The sequence below is a fragment of the Brienomyrus brachyistius genome, chromosome 23 (genome assembly GCF_023856365.1).
Source record: "Brienomyrus brachyistius isolate T26 chromosome 23, BBRACH_0.4, whole genome shotgun sequence".
Lineage (NCBI taxonomy): Eukaryota > Metazoa > Chordata > Actinopteri > Osteoglossiformes > Mormyridae > Brienomyrus > Brienomyrus brachyistius.
In genome coordinates this window covers 17,815,291-17,831,153 of record NC_064555.1, presented here as the reverse complement: position 1 = coordinate 17,831,153, position 15,863 = coordinate 17,815,291, and the positions used below count along the sequence as shown (strand labels likewise).

The window sequence follows — 15,863 nt, the reverse complement described above, 5'->3', positions numbered from 1 at the left end:
TAGTAAATATTAAAGAATAATCCCAGAACCACATCCCAGTCCAGGCAGTGTCCAGAGGTGGAAATTTCAGGTCCAGAAAGTACAAATTCAGACCAATGATTTGGACTGTTTAAATCTCAAAAGCCTCAAAAGCCCCCCCCATTCTATTCCACCACAATGAAAGTCACCGTCATTTACGCTTCTCAGTTAAGCAGGGTGTGTCCTGTTTGCTGGCACGTTGTCCATCTCACCTCACTAAGTCCAGCTCATCTAGATCATTGATTTTCATGGGTCGTGACTTAATGATAAAGGAAAAAAGTGGATCATGAGCAGGGATATTTTAATGCACGGGTTCACCCAGGCTGAGACCCAGGGGCCTCCACAAACACGGCCCCCCCAAAAAGCAACAGCTTTATGTGTCAGCAGCTCCCCACTCCCCAGTCAGCAGCCATGCCATTGTATAAAATAGAAGAAGGGGCCTCTGTCAGCTGGAACAGCCCAGGAACTTCTGTCCTTGTTAACATACCTCTGGTCTGGGAGCTCAACCAGTAAAGAATCATTGTCAAAATGTCCTGAGTCAATTGGGGCTTTATTGTCACACCAAACATATTCAGTACACTGCATACGAAGACAGTGAGCATTTATTGTCACACCAATCGTAACACTGCATACAGTGAAAGGAAGTAACATCTCCCAGACAGCAGTGTCTCATATACACACAAAGGTCAGAGATAATAGATAGCTCAGCAGATTCTGGGGGCCCATCACTCTCTAAGTGCCCAAAAATTTACCATGGAGGGCCGCCCTCTTTGCAAAGATCTACCAAGCTCCACCCCCCCTCCCCACCATTCTGCAAAAGTGAGCCAAAATGCTCCAAACTGACGCTATGTTGGGGGCCCAGAATTCCCAGCTACTGTATGGCCCTGAGGGCATCCATACATCAATTGTTAATTTCAGCTAGCACACTTGTCCAAACATGCTTAACAGAGCAGATTAACTTATCTTGGGGCCCTATGTCAGCATTGTGTCCCCGATTTACTGAACTGTTCCGTTTTTCCGGAGGCAGGGCGGGGCCCTGATATTCCCCGGGGGTGGCGGCCATGGCCTAGGATAACCTATGCATGAATCCACCCCCTAACACCGAACAGGAACAGCAGAGAATCGGGTTCTTAAACTTTTCCTAATCAGGGACACCGACCGGAAATTCACATCCCACCACTAAGGTGTCAGGCTATAAAAAACGAAGAAGGAACTTAAGTTATGTTCCCATTTAAAGTATTTTTGTTAATTATGTTTTTGGCTCCTGCACTGGTTCCGATAAGACATTGAAAAAAAGATTATGTGGAGAAAGACATTTTATAAAAAAAAATTAAATAGTGGAGGAGAGTAAGGTTTAATAATTATTTGGTTGCAAGCAGGAGTGATTTGAGGATTTGACCCTTAGGGAACCTCAACATCCAAGGCAAACGGGACGAAATCACTGAACACCGGGGCTGAGACAAAAAATCGTGTAAATCGGGTCTAGCGTCGCCTATGGTTGCTAATAACACAGACCGGGTCCCGGGATGTAGGCGCTTTTCAGCAGATTGTTGCGCAATAGTACAAATGTGAGTGCGGGGAAAAGACTGAGGGTGAAAGGGAGGATCAAATGAGAAACGACTGGTGAACAAACGTACCGCCAACTGACAGGTTTATTATGCATACATTTTAAACTGCGTAGACACAAGAGAGAGAGAGATCTCAGATTTCATGACCTGAAATTTTAAGTGGCCAACATGAAACTGTATCGGGTGAAGATTATCTGATTATTTTATTTTTGCTATGGGCCTGTTACTAACATCATACTAATGACTATTTGCAAAATAGCATTAAACCATTCATAGGCCTGCAGTGCTTTTATTTTCACAATATTTAAAATGGGAGATTAATAAGGAACTTGGTGGAACAGTGTTCAGCCTTCCAGTGATCCGGATGACGAGAAGCAGTCTGAAGATGGATGGATGGATGCAATCCAGCATTTATTTATTTGAGTGGTGTTGTACTATATGCCATCTCGATTTCACTCAGTTTTATGCAGAAATCCTCTTATAATCTTTGCCAATCGAAATTTGTCATTAAAATTTGGCTTCCCGCACTCATAGCCTCTCATTTTACCAACTATGAATTTCCTGTGACATAATCACCATACAAGAACTCTTTTAACTGCGTTTCTAAATTTAAAAGGAACTGAGTAGGCAAAGCAATCCTGAGAATATCTCCGAGGAGGGAAGCGGCTTCGAAGTGACACAGCCGAGAATTGCCGTGGCTCACTGGTCTGTCCGCACCAACCCAGGCGTTTCGAAAGGTAACGGCGATCGCTTGCGCGTTTTTCCGGAATGATTTTCGTAATAGAATAGGTTGCGGTGGATACCCGCACCGACGGCCTCCTGCTGCTGCGGGATACTCTCCATAGGGCACGTGCCTGCTCGGTCTTCCTTGCCATGACTTTTGATGATAGCCGCTTCTGCTGACTGTTGAAGTATGCTTAAGTGGTCCAAATAGGTTTCATACCAGGTTTTATGAGTTATTTATTACAATTCAAATACCGTTATTACATTTTTACCGTGTATTGCCAAAATATACCAAACACTCTTCCATCGTGAGGGTGCCACTCTTGTCGTCCCACTGGCTTTAATCCATCCTTTAGTTATTCTCACAAAAATGCTACAAGATTCTAGCAGAAGCGATATTCTAACTTTTTTACGGAACCTTGCTAAAACGAACGAGTTATCTTGCGTGCGGGCGAATTAGTTTTTGTTACTTATTAGTGTAGTCCAGTTTTTCGCCGTCAGCACATCCACTGGCGCAATTTCTCTGTAAAATGTTTGCCAGTTGGATGTGTAGATCTGGGACGTGTCGAGACTGGCTCTTTTAATGAAGTTAAGAAAAGAATCCCAAAGTACTTTTTCTTTCTGAGACAATACAACCATTTTTGTGGTTCATATGAGTCCATTAGCGTGTCGGTATAGGTATTTGGGCAGGGACGTCACAAGAGGCAATTACTACGTTAGTACTTTGGTCAGGAGACTGCGCCGTCCTATATCCATGCGTGACATTATCTTATTAGGTTAATTAGTACTCTGGATGATGATGATGTGGTAATGTGAGCCATTGGTAGGCTACATTTACTGTGATACGTTTTGCATATTATGGGTACAGCCAGTCGCAAATGTCTTGCATGCAACTTTCTCGATTGTTTTGAAAGGGGAAATTTAACGGTTTTGATTTCCCAAACATAGACAGCTACATATCTTCCTGTTTGTGTAATTTATTCTCCTTGTCAGCGTCTGCATGGCTCGGCATCCTCTCTGCTTTCTGCGTACTTGAACGGCAGCCTACATACTCAGCTGACCGCGTCCTGCAAGTCACGGGAGATGAGAAAGACATTGTGTTTCCAGCGCAGATCTTTCCACGTCCGCTGAACTGAAGTCCGCAACTATAAATATACTGCTGGAGTAATAACGGCAGTACTGCGCCGCACGTGCTTCTCTGGAAACATTATTCAATTAAATGCGAGTCTCTAGTAACTTACAGCTGAAACAAATTATTAGTCACAAACACAAAACATTCCACTGGCAACCAATGAAACTGCATGGAGACCATGCGTGAGAACAAACAAACCAAATCCAACCAGCTAACTGGTCAGAACTACTTAGTGGTAACTTTATAACTTGTGTAATGTAAACTTAAGTATTTGATATTCATAATTAAAGTCTAAATATATGCCTAAATAATAGTTATGCTACACGAGGGAACTTCGAGTGACAATCCAGCAGGGCAGTGACTGCTTGTGAATGTGTGACGAAATATTTCGCTTGATTTTTTTTTTCATTGACCATTTATGAGGCCATGTGCTGAGGGTCTGTGCAGCGCTGTGTATCACACACACGTTTTCTGCATGGTTTAGTCTGCAGGCAGGCATCTGGCTTTTGATGTGGGTGGGGCTAACCTCTGTCCCATTTCCTCCCAAGAAAATTCTGCCTTTGGGGTTGCGTTACTCAAAGCGCAGACTCTCAGCCCGTCTGTTTCATCCAATCACCTAATTTATTCTCTTCCCTTCCGTATATTTGACATTTGCCTCAGCCTGCAGTATGGGACATGGAAGCTGTTTTTCATATTGTCTGGTCTTTGTGTGATGGGCCTCACTGTCAGTGTGACTTCTCAGCAGCAGGCAGAAACCATGACTGCCAAATTCAGAAACTGCCGATGCAAGAGAGTCACATGATGTTAGTGTCCCAGCACTATTTTCAAAATATAAGTAACAAACCTTTTTAAGACTCTGTGTTCTATCCACTCATTTGTTTATGGTTTCCAAGGAGTTTGTAAAAGCAACAGTTGCAAATGTCTCTATATATAATTGAATGCTGGTGTGAGGAATCTGGTTCTCTTCTTTGGTGAGCCTGTGATTACATAAATAATTTTAACTCATCAACTTAACTATCTATGAAAATATCAGTTAAATTATTAGCTTACACTGTGTACTTAAAGTAGACAAATGTTCTTCGGTTACATGTAACTTTATCATATGTTAGTTTTGATTTATTTATTTATTTCATTTCTGTATTTAGTTTGACATGCCAAGTTTAAATGTATTGCTGTGCTTGTCCATTATGATACAGTAATTCATATCCTTTTTAGTACTTAGCTATTTTCATTATTTTATACTGTATGGACACACCTCAGTGAGCTCACTTGCATGTGTTCTGTAGTCGCTGCATACCTGTTCAGTCACACACATTATTTTAGACATGCTGTGTTTTGCTGGGCCCAGGGGGGTCAAAAGGGATGAATAGACAGTTTGTGTGTAGATGAGGCAGAGATGGGGGGAGGTGATTGTTGTCTGTGATTGGCTGAGCTTTGGAGGACAGGCATGTCTCCAACACACCGCCATCCTTGCTTGCGTGTGTCAAGATCAGTGCCTGTCCATCCCTGTCCTATGTGTTTGCCCCCATTTGGCCAGCAGGTGGTGCTGCCCATCCTGTTCCCCTTGTCTTGTAGCCCTAGTCCCTAATGTGTTTCCCTGTGCCCTGGGCTATCATATAGCTTGATGGGTTAAGTGAGTGGCTTGGAAACTCACATCCCTCCATTTGTGGGTTCAAGGTTAGTCTGAGGCTTGTCTTACCTTTTGTTTATTTTTTGGTTTTATGTTTATCCTTAGCTTTTGGCTTTTCCTTGAATCTGTTATGGTTTCTGTGTCGCTGTTTTAGTTTACTCTGCTTATACCTTGTTTTATTTTGCTCTGCTTGTACTTATGTTCTTTGTTTAGTAAAGTTTCCATAGTTTTCTGTTTGTTAACTGTAATGTATTCCCCCTGTTTCTTGCCGTCCTGTGTTTGCTAGTTGGTTAATTGACTTATGGTTTTCACCTGTCCTGAGTCATGGCTTCTGAGTGATGTATTTAAGTGCCTGCTTTTGCTCTGTTCCTTGTTGGATCATTGTTGCCTTTTACCTGTGTGACTGTTCATCTCTGTAGCGTCGTTGTCGTCGTATTTTTGATTGTTTTCCCCCTGTATAGTTTGTTCTGCTTTGCTTCCTGCTTTTATTCCTGTTTTCTCAGTTTTGTTTTGACCACTTGCTACCCCTTGTTTTCTTTCCCCCTTTCTGTTTGTTTTCGTTAAATAAGCCCCTTTTTGTGGGGCCGCTCTGTGATCCATCCCTCCTTCCCTTTGCCCCGCTGTGATTCTAACTGAGGGTATCTGCTTGTTGGAACCTTCCAATCATTCTCTTGTGAAACGCAACCTCAGGTCTCTGGGAATCCTGACTATCTTGACTTATCTTTATCTGTGACGTCTTCAGAACCCACTGTCTAGACCCCTTCTCTTCACAAATCGGCCAAGCTGTTGCTTCCACAATTTACTCATTCTACTCACTTTTTTTTGTTATACTATTACTTACATCATAACTGGGGGCAGCGAATGGCTCAGGTGCTAAGGCTCTGTGTCTGTGATCAGAAGGTTGCCAGTTCAGTCCCATCCTTAGCAGAATACTCACACGTCCCTGGACCCTTGAGCAAGGCCCTTAACCCCCAGCTCCTGAAGCAACGCAAGGTGGCTGACCGTCAATGTGACCCCCAAACTTAGTCACGCCTGTATGGAAAGCAATTAATCCCCACAGGGATTAATAAAGTATCATTGTTCTATTATTCATTTCATGTATATATTCCGACCCACTGCACCTTTTTGATAATTATCTCATGATGCAGTGAAGCGGGTAGAAAACTCCTCGCGCCACCCATCAGTGGCAGTGCTCCACCTACGTGTAACGGGCGTGTAACCCGGGCCGCCTTCTCAGGTACTGAGTGGTGACTCCATGTTGAGGCTTGTGTGTGTCTGACATGGGAGCCCCGAGGAGTGAGGCGGGAAACTTTTATTTGAGCTGTTGTTTATCTTACGGGCAATTAGTAGATCCTGTTTGTAACTCTACGCTCAGCGCTCCCATGTCGGGGTGGGGGGGCTCATTCACCTTGTGTGAGTCTGGCATGGAGGTCAGTAATGAGTGAGCCGACAGCTGCAAATAAACCCCAGACCCAAACTGACCAGGAGCAGGGGGTGGGGGAGGGTCACCGCAAAAGCAGGGCAGCAGCGTGACGCATGCATTTCCCCAATCTAATCACCATGGAAACAGCTGCCACATGCACAGAGCCCCCTCACCCCCACCTATCCCTCACCCTCGCTCTTTTCTTGTCTTTTTACTTAAACCAGCAGTCCATGCTGGTCTCCCTCTCTTTTTTCCCCCCTATGTCCCGTCTTCTCCTCCCCCCTCTCCTCCTCCTCCTTCTCCTCCCCCTCTGCCCTCCTCTCCCTGTCTGCAGGCCAGTGACATCACAAACAGCCGGTATAAAATCCTCCAGTAGGATCAGGGGATCATTGTGCTGCCTGCTTGCGCTCTCAGCCTCACTCTTACTCTCCCTCTCTCTGTCTCTCTCTCTCTCTCATTCCACTACTCTCCCTCTGCGCCCTGCAGGCATCATGGAGGCTTTCGTAGGCACATGGAACCTGAAGGAGAGCAAGAATTTTGACGACTATATGAAGACACTGGGTGAGTGGCCCGCAGTGTGGGGACGGCGAGAGCGAGCGTGCGGGAGTGATGAGTGGAGACGGAGGTTGGCGCTGAGTGAATGGGATGCGTCACATGCAGGATGAGGGCCATTGTGCGCGTGCATGTGCGTGTCTGTGGTCGAGAATGAATATGGGCTCCTGCATGCACCTGCACGCGGGCCTGAGAAAAAGATAACTGTTACATGTGGCCATGTGTATAAAGGGAGTTGGCTGCGCGTGCATGTGCGTGCGCGTGAATTCGCTTTGCACACGTGTATATCTGTGTGAGAAACGGTGTAGAGCTAAGCAGTCGGGTGGGTTTGGAGGGGGGAGGGGGCGACTCCACAGCCGGAGGGGAGGGCCGGGCAGGGATCGAGGGGTGTCTGCTGCGGAGTGGAGGGAGGTAGGTGGGCCCCACAGTTGTATGGGCTGGGGCATCCCAGAGGCAGATGTCCCTCCATCTCCCTGCATTAGCATGAAATGCAAGTCCCCTGGTGCAGTGGAGGGCGATTCACACCAGCAGACATCCTCAGTCAGGGCTGATGAGCAAAGCCGCAAGGAAGGGCTGCTTTCTTTTGCATCGTGAATGCGAGCACGATCTCAGCCTGTGCGCACGGTGGAACCTGCTAGTAAATCCGCTCCTTTTCTCTAGTGGGAACAGCCCTGTTGATTTAAGCCTTTTTATAATGACAGACAAACAGACTAAGAGATTACGGCGCTCCCCGGAGGCGCTGCAGCGCAGCTACGACTCGCCTCCCGCAGTCGCACATGCCCTGCGCTCCTCGCCCACGCACGCACACACGTCGCCATCCCACTGGTGAGCCTCTCGGCTCCAGCTTCGGGCCGTCAGTGAATATCTTCAGAGATAAGCGGAACTTCCCACGACAGCGCTAATAGAAGTGCCATTATTTTATCATGTCGTTCCCTTCAGCTTTGCAGTTTCACTTATGTGTGGAGGTCTGGAAGCATGAGGCAGTGGAATGCGAGTGTGTATTAGAGGGGTGTGTCCATTGACATACTGGTGTCCTCTTTGACCTCTGTAGGCCCCTCCCACCAGCCCTTGACTCCAGCCCTCTGTCGTGTGACTTTCTGGGATACTCCCTATCTCCCCGCCCTTCCCCTGCTGTCCTGATACCCAGAGTAGCTGACACACCCCATTCTGGGCCACAATGACCCATGCATATGCTGTAGTACAATGGCTGACACAGCACAAACGGCTGGTTGAAAGCCGTCACAGCATCCGTGCCAGCAGCCGCGTGACCACAGCCGTCCTCCTGATGGCCGCTGACGGGTCATGCTGTGCTGTACCTTGTTTACCAAACGGTAATAAATCGATGGCAGAATGCAGGCCCGTTGGCCCGCTGCCACACCTGGGCCTGGCGGCCGACTCGCCGGCCAGGGGTCGTGAGAATGTGTCCACTAGATGGGGCGGTGAAGAGAACTCAAGGCGCATGGCAAAGAGAGAGCACTCGGTAAGAAACAGGGAAGACAATTCACTGTAAAGCTGCTCCTGGAAGGGCGAGGGTGGGGCGAATACGAGGGGGGGGGCAGGGCTTCCAGAAGACCTATCGCGAAAACATTCATTTGGAGGCTGATTCTGTGGCTTTATTAGCTACAGTAACACCAACGATTAAACCCTTGTGACCTTTTGCCTCATCCCCCCCCCCCCCCCCCCCCACAGTTTTGGCCACATTACTATCACTTCTGTTTATCACCTCGATTACTGCGTTTGAAAAGCTACTTTAGCAAAATTCTTAATTAAAAGGTCATACCCATAAAACGCTGGGGGGAGAAATAACAATAACCCGGCGCTGGGCTGTGACGGCGTTAACATTTCGGTACAAACAGCAGCAGGTGCTGTGTTGGTCATTCAGCCAGCAGTGAGCCAGCGGTGTTGACCCATTCTCCACATTTGTGGGTTGCACCCCTACAGTCCTGGGGTTCACTGTTGTGAAGAATTCATATTCAAGTGCGCTGCTGTTTTAGAACAGTGCCTGGGTGTTAATGTCCAGCAATGTACTACAGACTGAGCAAGTGGATTAGTGGAATAGAGGATGAATATATGGATGGATGGATGGATGGATGGTTATAATGAATGAAGCTTTATTTGGCATTAATACAAATACAGTAAAAGATACATTATATGATTATATGATTGCTTGTCATAAGTAGGTCAACTTAGTAATTGCTTAGCTCTCGGAATGGTCTGGGTTTAGGTGTCACTACAGTGTTGGCCAAGTACAACACTACAAGTGTTACTGGCGCCCCCTGCAGGTGAGTTTGTTACCTGCGCAAACCGGCCGGCTGATGCTAATCAGCGTCTCTGCGACAGGTGTGAGCTTCGCCACGCGGCAGGTGGGCAGCATGACCAAACCCACCACCATCATTTCCATGGACGGTGACACCATCACCCTGAGGACCCAGAGCACCTTCAAGAACACCGAGATCAGTTTCAAACTGGGCGAGGAGTTCGACGAGACCACCGCAGATGACAGGAAAGTGAAGGTGCCTCACTGCTGCTATGCACAGAACCAGCGGCCCATAGGGTCGCAACACACAAACATGTGCTTCCACACACAGTGAAGGTTTGGTCGCTCCCAAAATCACGGCATCTATGATAACAGTAACTCAGACGGGCCGATATGCAAATATCCAAGATTCTCTATTAATGCATAAACCCACATTAACTCTCTCGTATATCAGTCATAAGCTACAGTGACTGCCTGAATACAACAAACAGTGAAACACTAAGTTTCATGTGGATGAGCCATATACCTACACACTGACTTCCCTGTAGATCAAATGTATATCTACACACTGACTTCCCTGTAAATCAGGCGTATATCTACACACTGACTTCCCTGTAGATCAAACATATATCTACACACTGACTTCCCTGTAGATCAAACGTATATCTACACACTGACTTCCCTGTAGATCAGGAGTATATCTACACACTGACTTCCCTGTAGATCAAACGTATATCTACACACTGATTTCCCTGTAGATCAAACGTATATCTACACACTGACTTCCCTGTAGATCAGGCATATACATAGTATACCTTCACACTGACTTCTCTGTAAATCAGGCGTATATCTACACACTGACTTCCCTGTAGATCAAACGTATATCTACACACTGACTTCCCTGTAGATCAGGCATATACATAGTATACCTTCACACTGACTTCTCTGTAAATCAGGCGTATATCTACACAGACTTCCTTGTAGATCAAACGTATATCTACACACTGACTTCCCTGTAGATCAAACGTATATCTACACACTGATTTCCCTGTAGATCAGGCGTATACCTACACCCTGACTTCCCTGTAGATCAGGTATATGTCTGTGAACTGTTCCTCCATCTGTCCCCCAGTCTGTGGTGACACTGGACGGAGATAAGATGGTGCACATTCAGAAATGGGATGGGAAGGAGACGACCCTGGTGAGGGAGGTCAGCGAGAAGAGCCTGACTCTGGTCAGTACCCCTGTGTGTGTGTGTGTGTGGGGGGGGGGGGATGGGGGGCTGTGTGCTCTTTCCTTGTCAGTTGACCATCCGCTGTGCTCCGCAGACCCTGACGCTGGGTGACGTGGTGTCCACCCGCTCGTACATAAAGGCCGAATAGAGGACTGACTTCCTGACTCTCCCCCCTGCCCCCTCCCAGCCCATCACTACAGGATCCAGCGTGCTGGTACTGCTATGGGTATCCCCCCCCCCCCCCGCCCATCTTTGTACTGCCTCCTCTGTCTTACACAATAAAAAAATCCTCGTGTTTTGTCACTGGGCAGCACAATCCATGCCATGATTTTCAACTCAAAGAAAAGCAAACAAAAAAAAAATGTCCTAAACCCTCCTCCACTGGGTCCGAGCGTAGAGCAGCGTCTGTGTGTAACACACGCTGTCACACAAACACGCCAGGTCTATTTCAGCCCAGGAATGTGCCACAGGTCATCAGTGTCAGAGAGTGTGATGTCATTTCAAGCTAACAGGGACAGAAATAAACACATTAGGAGGATGGAAAGCAGGACAATACTGCAGCGTATCTGACCTCTCAGGCAGCAGGAGAGCTGCAGGACAGCAGGGGGCATAGTGGGTAAGGAGCTCAAATTTTCAGCAAAATCACTTGGGTTCAAGTTTCAGCAGAAACCACGCCTGTATCTCATAAGCAAATATTTCAGTCAGACGCTGCCTAAATGCATTTTTATATATATATATATATAAATGACTCCCAAATACACTGCTAAAAGCGTCTGCTAAGCAAGTAAATACTACAAGACGGTGTAACTTGATCTAAGCACCTGTGTTTGTGGTGTAATCAGAGCACTGGTGCATCATGTCCTGCGGTATCCACTGAACCTGGTGGGTGTGCGTCAGTGTGCGTGCATCATTGGGCCAGGTCTGCCGACAGCTGAAATGTGAGCATGTTCCAGAGTCATGTGACGGGGAAAAAGTGGGTGAAAGGCTTGGTGGGTGGGGCTCGTGTTGGCTGGGCCAGATTGTTGGTCTGGTGACACGCTTCCTGTCACCCAATGCCGTGGAGAACAGCAGGTATGAAAGAACCAACCCATCTCTTTGTCAGATGGCGTTTTATTTACACGACACAGAATTCTCCTGCTCTGTGTTAAGTGAGAAGAAAACAGCGATTTAAACACATTAAAAATACAAAAATAAAAAGACAATACAATGATATGCAGCTCAGGAAAAGGACCCAGAAATCCAGTTAGACTGGAGTGGTTCTGCTGGTCCAGGGCTGTCTGAGAACACGGGGGCCTCTGCACTCCTCTGGGCTGCCACAGGCTGTCTGCTTTCTCAGGGACGCCTTTCTCACTCCTGCTTGCTGTGAGATCTGCGTTTTCCTTTCTTGTGCTTCTTTTTCTTCTTCTTCTTCTCCTTCTTCTTCTCCTTCTCCTTCTTCCTGCCCTCTCCACTGCCCGTCTCGCTGGCGGAGCGCCCCCGTTTGGCCGGCCTGCAGAAGTCGTCGCTGGAGTCCGTGGAGGTCTCCCTCTTCTCCTTCCTCTTCTTCACCTTCTTCTCCTGGTGTGTGGGAACGGGGCATCCATGCGAGAACCAGAGAGAGAATCAGGGTCACATGTGGTAAACAGATCAGGCCAGAGATTTACAGGCAAGGCAGAATAGCACATGCCGCGAGTCTCAGATCTACCGACAGCCATTCTGCTCACTGGTTAAGGGAGGAATGCTTGAAATATTTATTCTTTTAAAACGTCGCCATCCATCCTCAGAGCGAGAAAAGCATTACTACTTTTGCTAACGCCAGCTCAGGCTGCTTCAACCCACCGTTTCAGGCCGTTGCATCAGACCTGTACTAAAAAGCAGTCAGTTGTCAAGATCACCTTGTGACTGTTTCTGCAACGGTTCAGTGCCTGCCACCACCGCAGGCGGTCACATTCCCCACAAACGGCCACAAAGGCAAATCATCACACAAGGAACCCAGAAATTCCTGCTGCATTTTTAAAGATTCTTCCAAAAATACACATAGAGCAACAGAAAAACGAGGCTGAAGCCCCTGAAGAGTCTGAAATCTCCATCCTCCCTGTGAAGTCTGCCTGTCTGCTGCAGTCACAGCTTGTTTCACTTCCCTTGGAGAGACTGAATCCATTTCTAGATGCCTGTCCTGCGCCTGAAGCCTGAAGTGCTTATTCCTGCAGCAGATTATTCACTGTGATTCTCAGCACCTGATCTTTACCAAGATCCTCTGTAACATCAGGGTTAATGTAAGGAGCCAGCAGACTGACCACGGCTGCTTACCTGCCATCTGTTTTTATAAAAGCTGTTGACCGAGTCATGAAAAAGGCTTTTTAACATACAGTACTGACTTAGGCATAGAAAATGTTTAATAAGTGCTACTCATCTGGGCCGTAAGTGCATATTACTCAGAAAAAAACTATTTAACAGAAAAAAGAACAGTACCAAATAAAAAAGTAACAACTTTGTTTCTCCAAAAACTGATGTATCTTGATACCTGAAGGTACCACTTCAGATCCCAAACCTCTCCTCAGGGGCACCCCTGCCATTCCATGCATTTGTTAAATTTCACCACCAGATCTGTTAAGCGACTTAAATAATTAAATACCTTGATGAGATATTAGAGATTAAATACCTTGATGAGATATTAGAGATTAGCCGAGGATGGTATTCTAGAGTTTGAATCAACAAATACATGGGTACATATTTAACGGTTTCTGCAAATCCTGTGGTCACTTCGACAGAGATTTTGAAACAGCTAAGCTAACAGACTTTGACTGGCATAAAATCATAGTTTTACACCTACACAAGGATAATTTAAATATAATTTTCTCTGGCAAGTAAGAGTTCGGCACAGAATCGTATATTAACGATTAATTCTACTGTCATTTTTTCGAATTGTACTGAAAAATAAAACCAATGGCTTGACTGACTTGGACATTTTTAGACAAATGGTGATATTTCATAATATTTCACCATAGACAGTAAAGTCATTCAACAATTTGAAGAAGGAGCCTGTAACTTATTAGATAACTTACTGCAATAGTCAAACATGACCAGTTAGTAGATTGACTCGAGTAATATTTGTGTAGAGTGTATCCCCCTAAAAAGCTGAGAATGCTCTTTGTATGCAAACACAGTCACACTGAATTGTCCTATAAAATAACTGGATGTAAATGTCATGGTCTTGTCTTATTTCAGCTTAATGTTCCATCAGTCAAGCATCCTGGCAGGCATGTATTCTTAGGAAACGCAGCTGCATTTTCAGGTTCCTGCCCCTTCTCAGGCAGACCAGGCCATGATTGGATGTGTCAGATGTCAGTCAGGTACCTTTTTATTCTCGGGGTGTGTCTGGGCAGACTGACTGGGCTCCTCCTCTTCCTCAGGCACCAGGCTATACTGCAGGCCAGGCTGGGAGTAGCAGTCCTTAGTGAAGTGTCCTGGAAAGCAGACAGGCATCACTCACTGCACAAGCAGATGTCTCCTTAGTCCCATTCAACCACACACATGTGTCTGCTAATCACAACCTTAGAGTCGCTCTCACACACACACAGGCTATTCTCTCTGACTTACCCTTACAACCACACTTCTTGCATGTGGTGTTGAGGACAGCCTCCAGCGTTATCCTCTGACTTGAGTGGTCTCTGAACTGCCGTCGTTTTCTGTCGTCCTGCCTGTGTAAGAGACGCTGAAACGTTTCCAAGCTTATCTTAACCCAACCACTGCCCCTCCACTCCATCCACAAACACATCAGAAGATGTTAAGAATCACATACTCTAACACCACATTGTTGGGGTCCAGGTCCTTTCCAGTGCCTTGATTTACAACTTTCATGGAGAATGAAAGTTTCACCTTTCCCTCCTGTATCTGAAACACACCATGTGACCTTATCTATAGCAGTACTTTGCATTTGCATATGGATTACACTTAATGGACCGATAATTTGGATGAATTTATTTCACAGATTTATTGACTAAACATTGAGTACTTTTAAGTAAACTTATAAAATATTCTAACTTAATGTTTTGCAATTAAAATGGTTTAGATGTATAAAAATGCTGCATAATTAAAAGAAATAAAAGAAAGAGTCACCTCACGCCCAATGACCTTCACCCAGACTTGCTCTCCTACATCCACAATCTCGGAGGGGTTCTCCACACGGCAGGATGACATTTCACTCTTATGGACCAGCCCTGACACGGGAGTGAGCATTACAGCATGGCATCACAAAGAGGAGAGTCTACTCTGCATCTCAGGCAGTCTCTGGGAGGCAGTCAACCTGTGTCTAATCGCTGAGCAGCCCTTATTGGTTGGAATGGGCAGAATTTCCAAATGTTACCTTGTTTTCTGCAGCCGGGAATTTTCACAAACGCTCCATAGGCGGTGACAGAGGCCACCTGAAAAACAGGCTCCAAGGTAAACGTCAGGATGTTTATTTCATTTGTAATTTTTACGCAACAAACGCTTCTTACCCATGGGACTATGCATAGACGAATGAGCTGAAATCCTGGATCAATAAACTGAACCATATTATAACTTTAAATCATTTTCCTTTAAATAAAAATGTAAATAAAACATTTCAAATTATGTATATTAAAACATAATTAGATTTAATTATCATTCGTTCACCCTGACTTCTCATCTTTGGCATTACAATTTGGGTTATGATTAGAAAGACCGGTTCTACAGTACCGCAGACTGAAGACTGAACTCCCGTACCTCTCCACGCAGTATGGTGTACAGTTCAGGTAGCTCATCAAGGTCCACCCGTTCTCTGTTGCGAAACCCATCCATCGATCTGCAGACTTGAATAATATTTTATGGTCAGCTTCGCACATTTGTCCGATGCACATTGTTCGAGAACGACTGAGGATCGTTTAACAACAAAAGGAATAGAGCAGGTACTAAACGGTAGCTACCTTTTTACTGATTAAGGCTCGCGGCTTGAGTTAATAGTTCGGATACGGATAGGTGATGTCACTTCACTGGTGTTCAATACACTGTCTGACGACTGACTATATTAACTTTGCATTCGCAAACTCACTATAAAGCTACCTAACCAGCAATGGAAAATATATGACTAGCAAACCAGTCAGCAATGTCGTATGCATGCTGCCTTGGTGCTATATATTTGTTTAGTGAAAAACTAACACACTTGTAAACCTGCACTATTTCAAATAACAGAAATCTTCAGCCAAACTCCCACCACTGTAATCTTTAGAGACTCCTCGACTTGAGTATGTACTTCCGGGGCAAATACATTCAAGACCTCATCCGCCAGCCAATGAAATTTGACTTCGGAGGAGTGGACCAATCATAT

At 45.8% G+C, this 15,863-nt stretch overlaps 2 protein-coding genes across 2 annotated transcripts; one reads left to right on the top strand and one right to left on the bottom strand.

The window, feature by feature from the left end:
- The first annotated feature begins 2,195 nt into the window (after positions 1-2,195).
- Positions 2,196-10,834, top strand: fabp3 (fatty acid binding protein 3, muscle and heart). The gene is made up of 5 exons (XM_048992757.1): positions 2,196-2,323; positions 6,981-7,055; positions 9,387-9,559; positions 10,436-10,537; positions 10,632-10,834. Exons 2-5 carry the CDS (start codon positions 6,986-6,988, stop codon positions 10,683-10,685), a joined length of 399 nt encoding a protein of 132 aa, XP_048848714.1. The 5' UTR covers positions 2,196-2,323; positions 6,981-6,985; the 3' UTR covers positions 10,686-10,834.
- A 797-nt stretch (positions 10,835-11,631) lies between these two features.
- zcchc17 (zinc finger, CCHC domain containing 17) lies at positions 11,632-15,795 on the bottom strand. Its single transcript, XM_048992753.1, has 8 exons — positions 15,463-15,795; positions 15,263-15,348; positions 14,883-14,940; positions 14,636-14,736; positions 14,319-14,410; positions 14,117-14,217; positions 13,874-13,983; positions 11,632-12,094 (listed from the first exon to the last, which is right to left on the bottom strand). The coding sequence occupies exons 2-8, from the start codon at positions 15,335-15,337 to the stop codon at positions 11,885-11,887; spliced, it is 747 nt and encodes a 248-aa protein (XP_048848710.1). The 5' UTR covers positions 15,338-15,348; positions 15,463-15,795; the 3' UTR covers positions 11,632-11,884.
- Between the last annotated feature and the right edge of the window lie 68 nt (positions 15,796-15,863).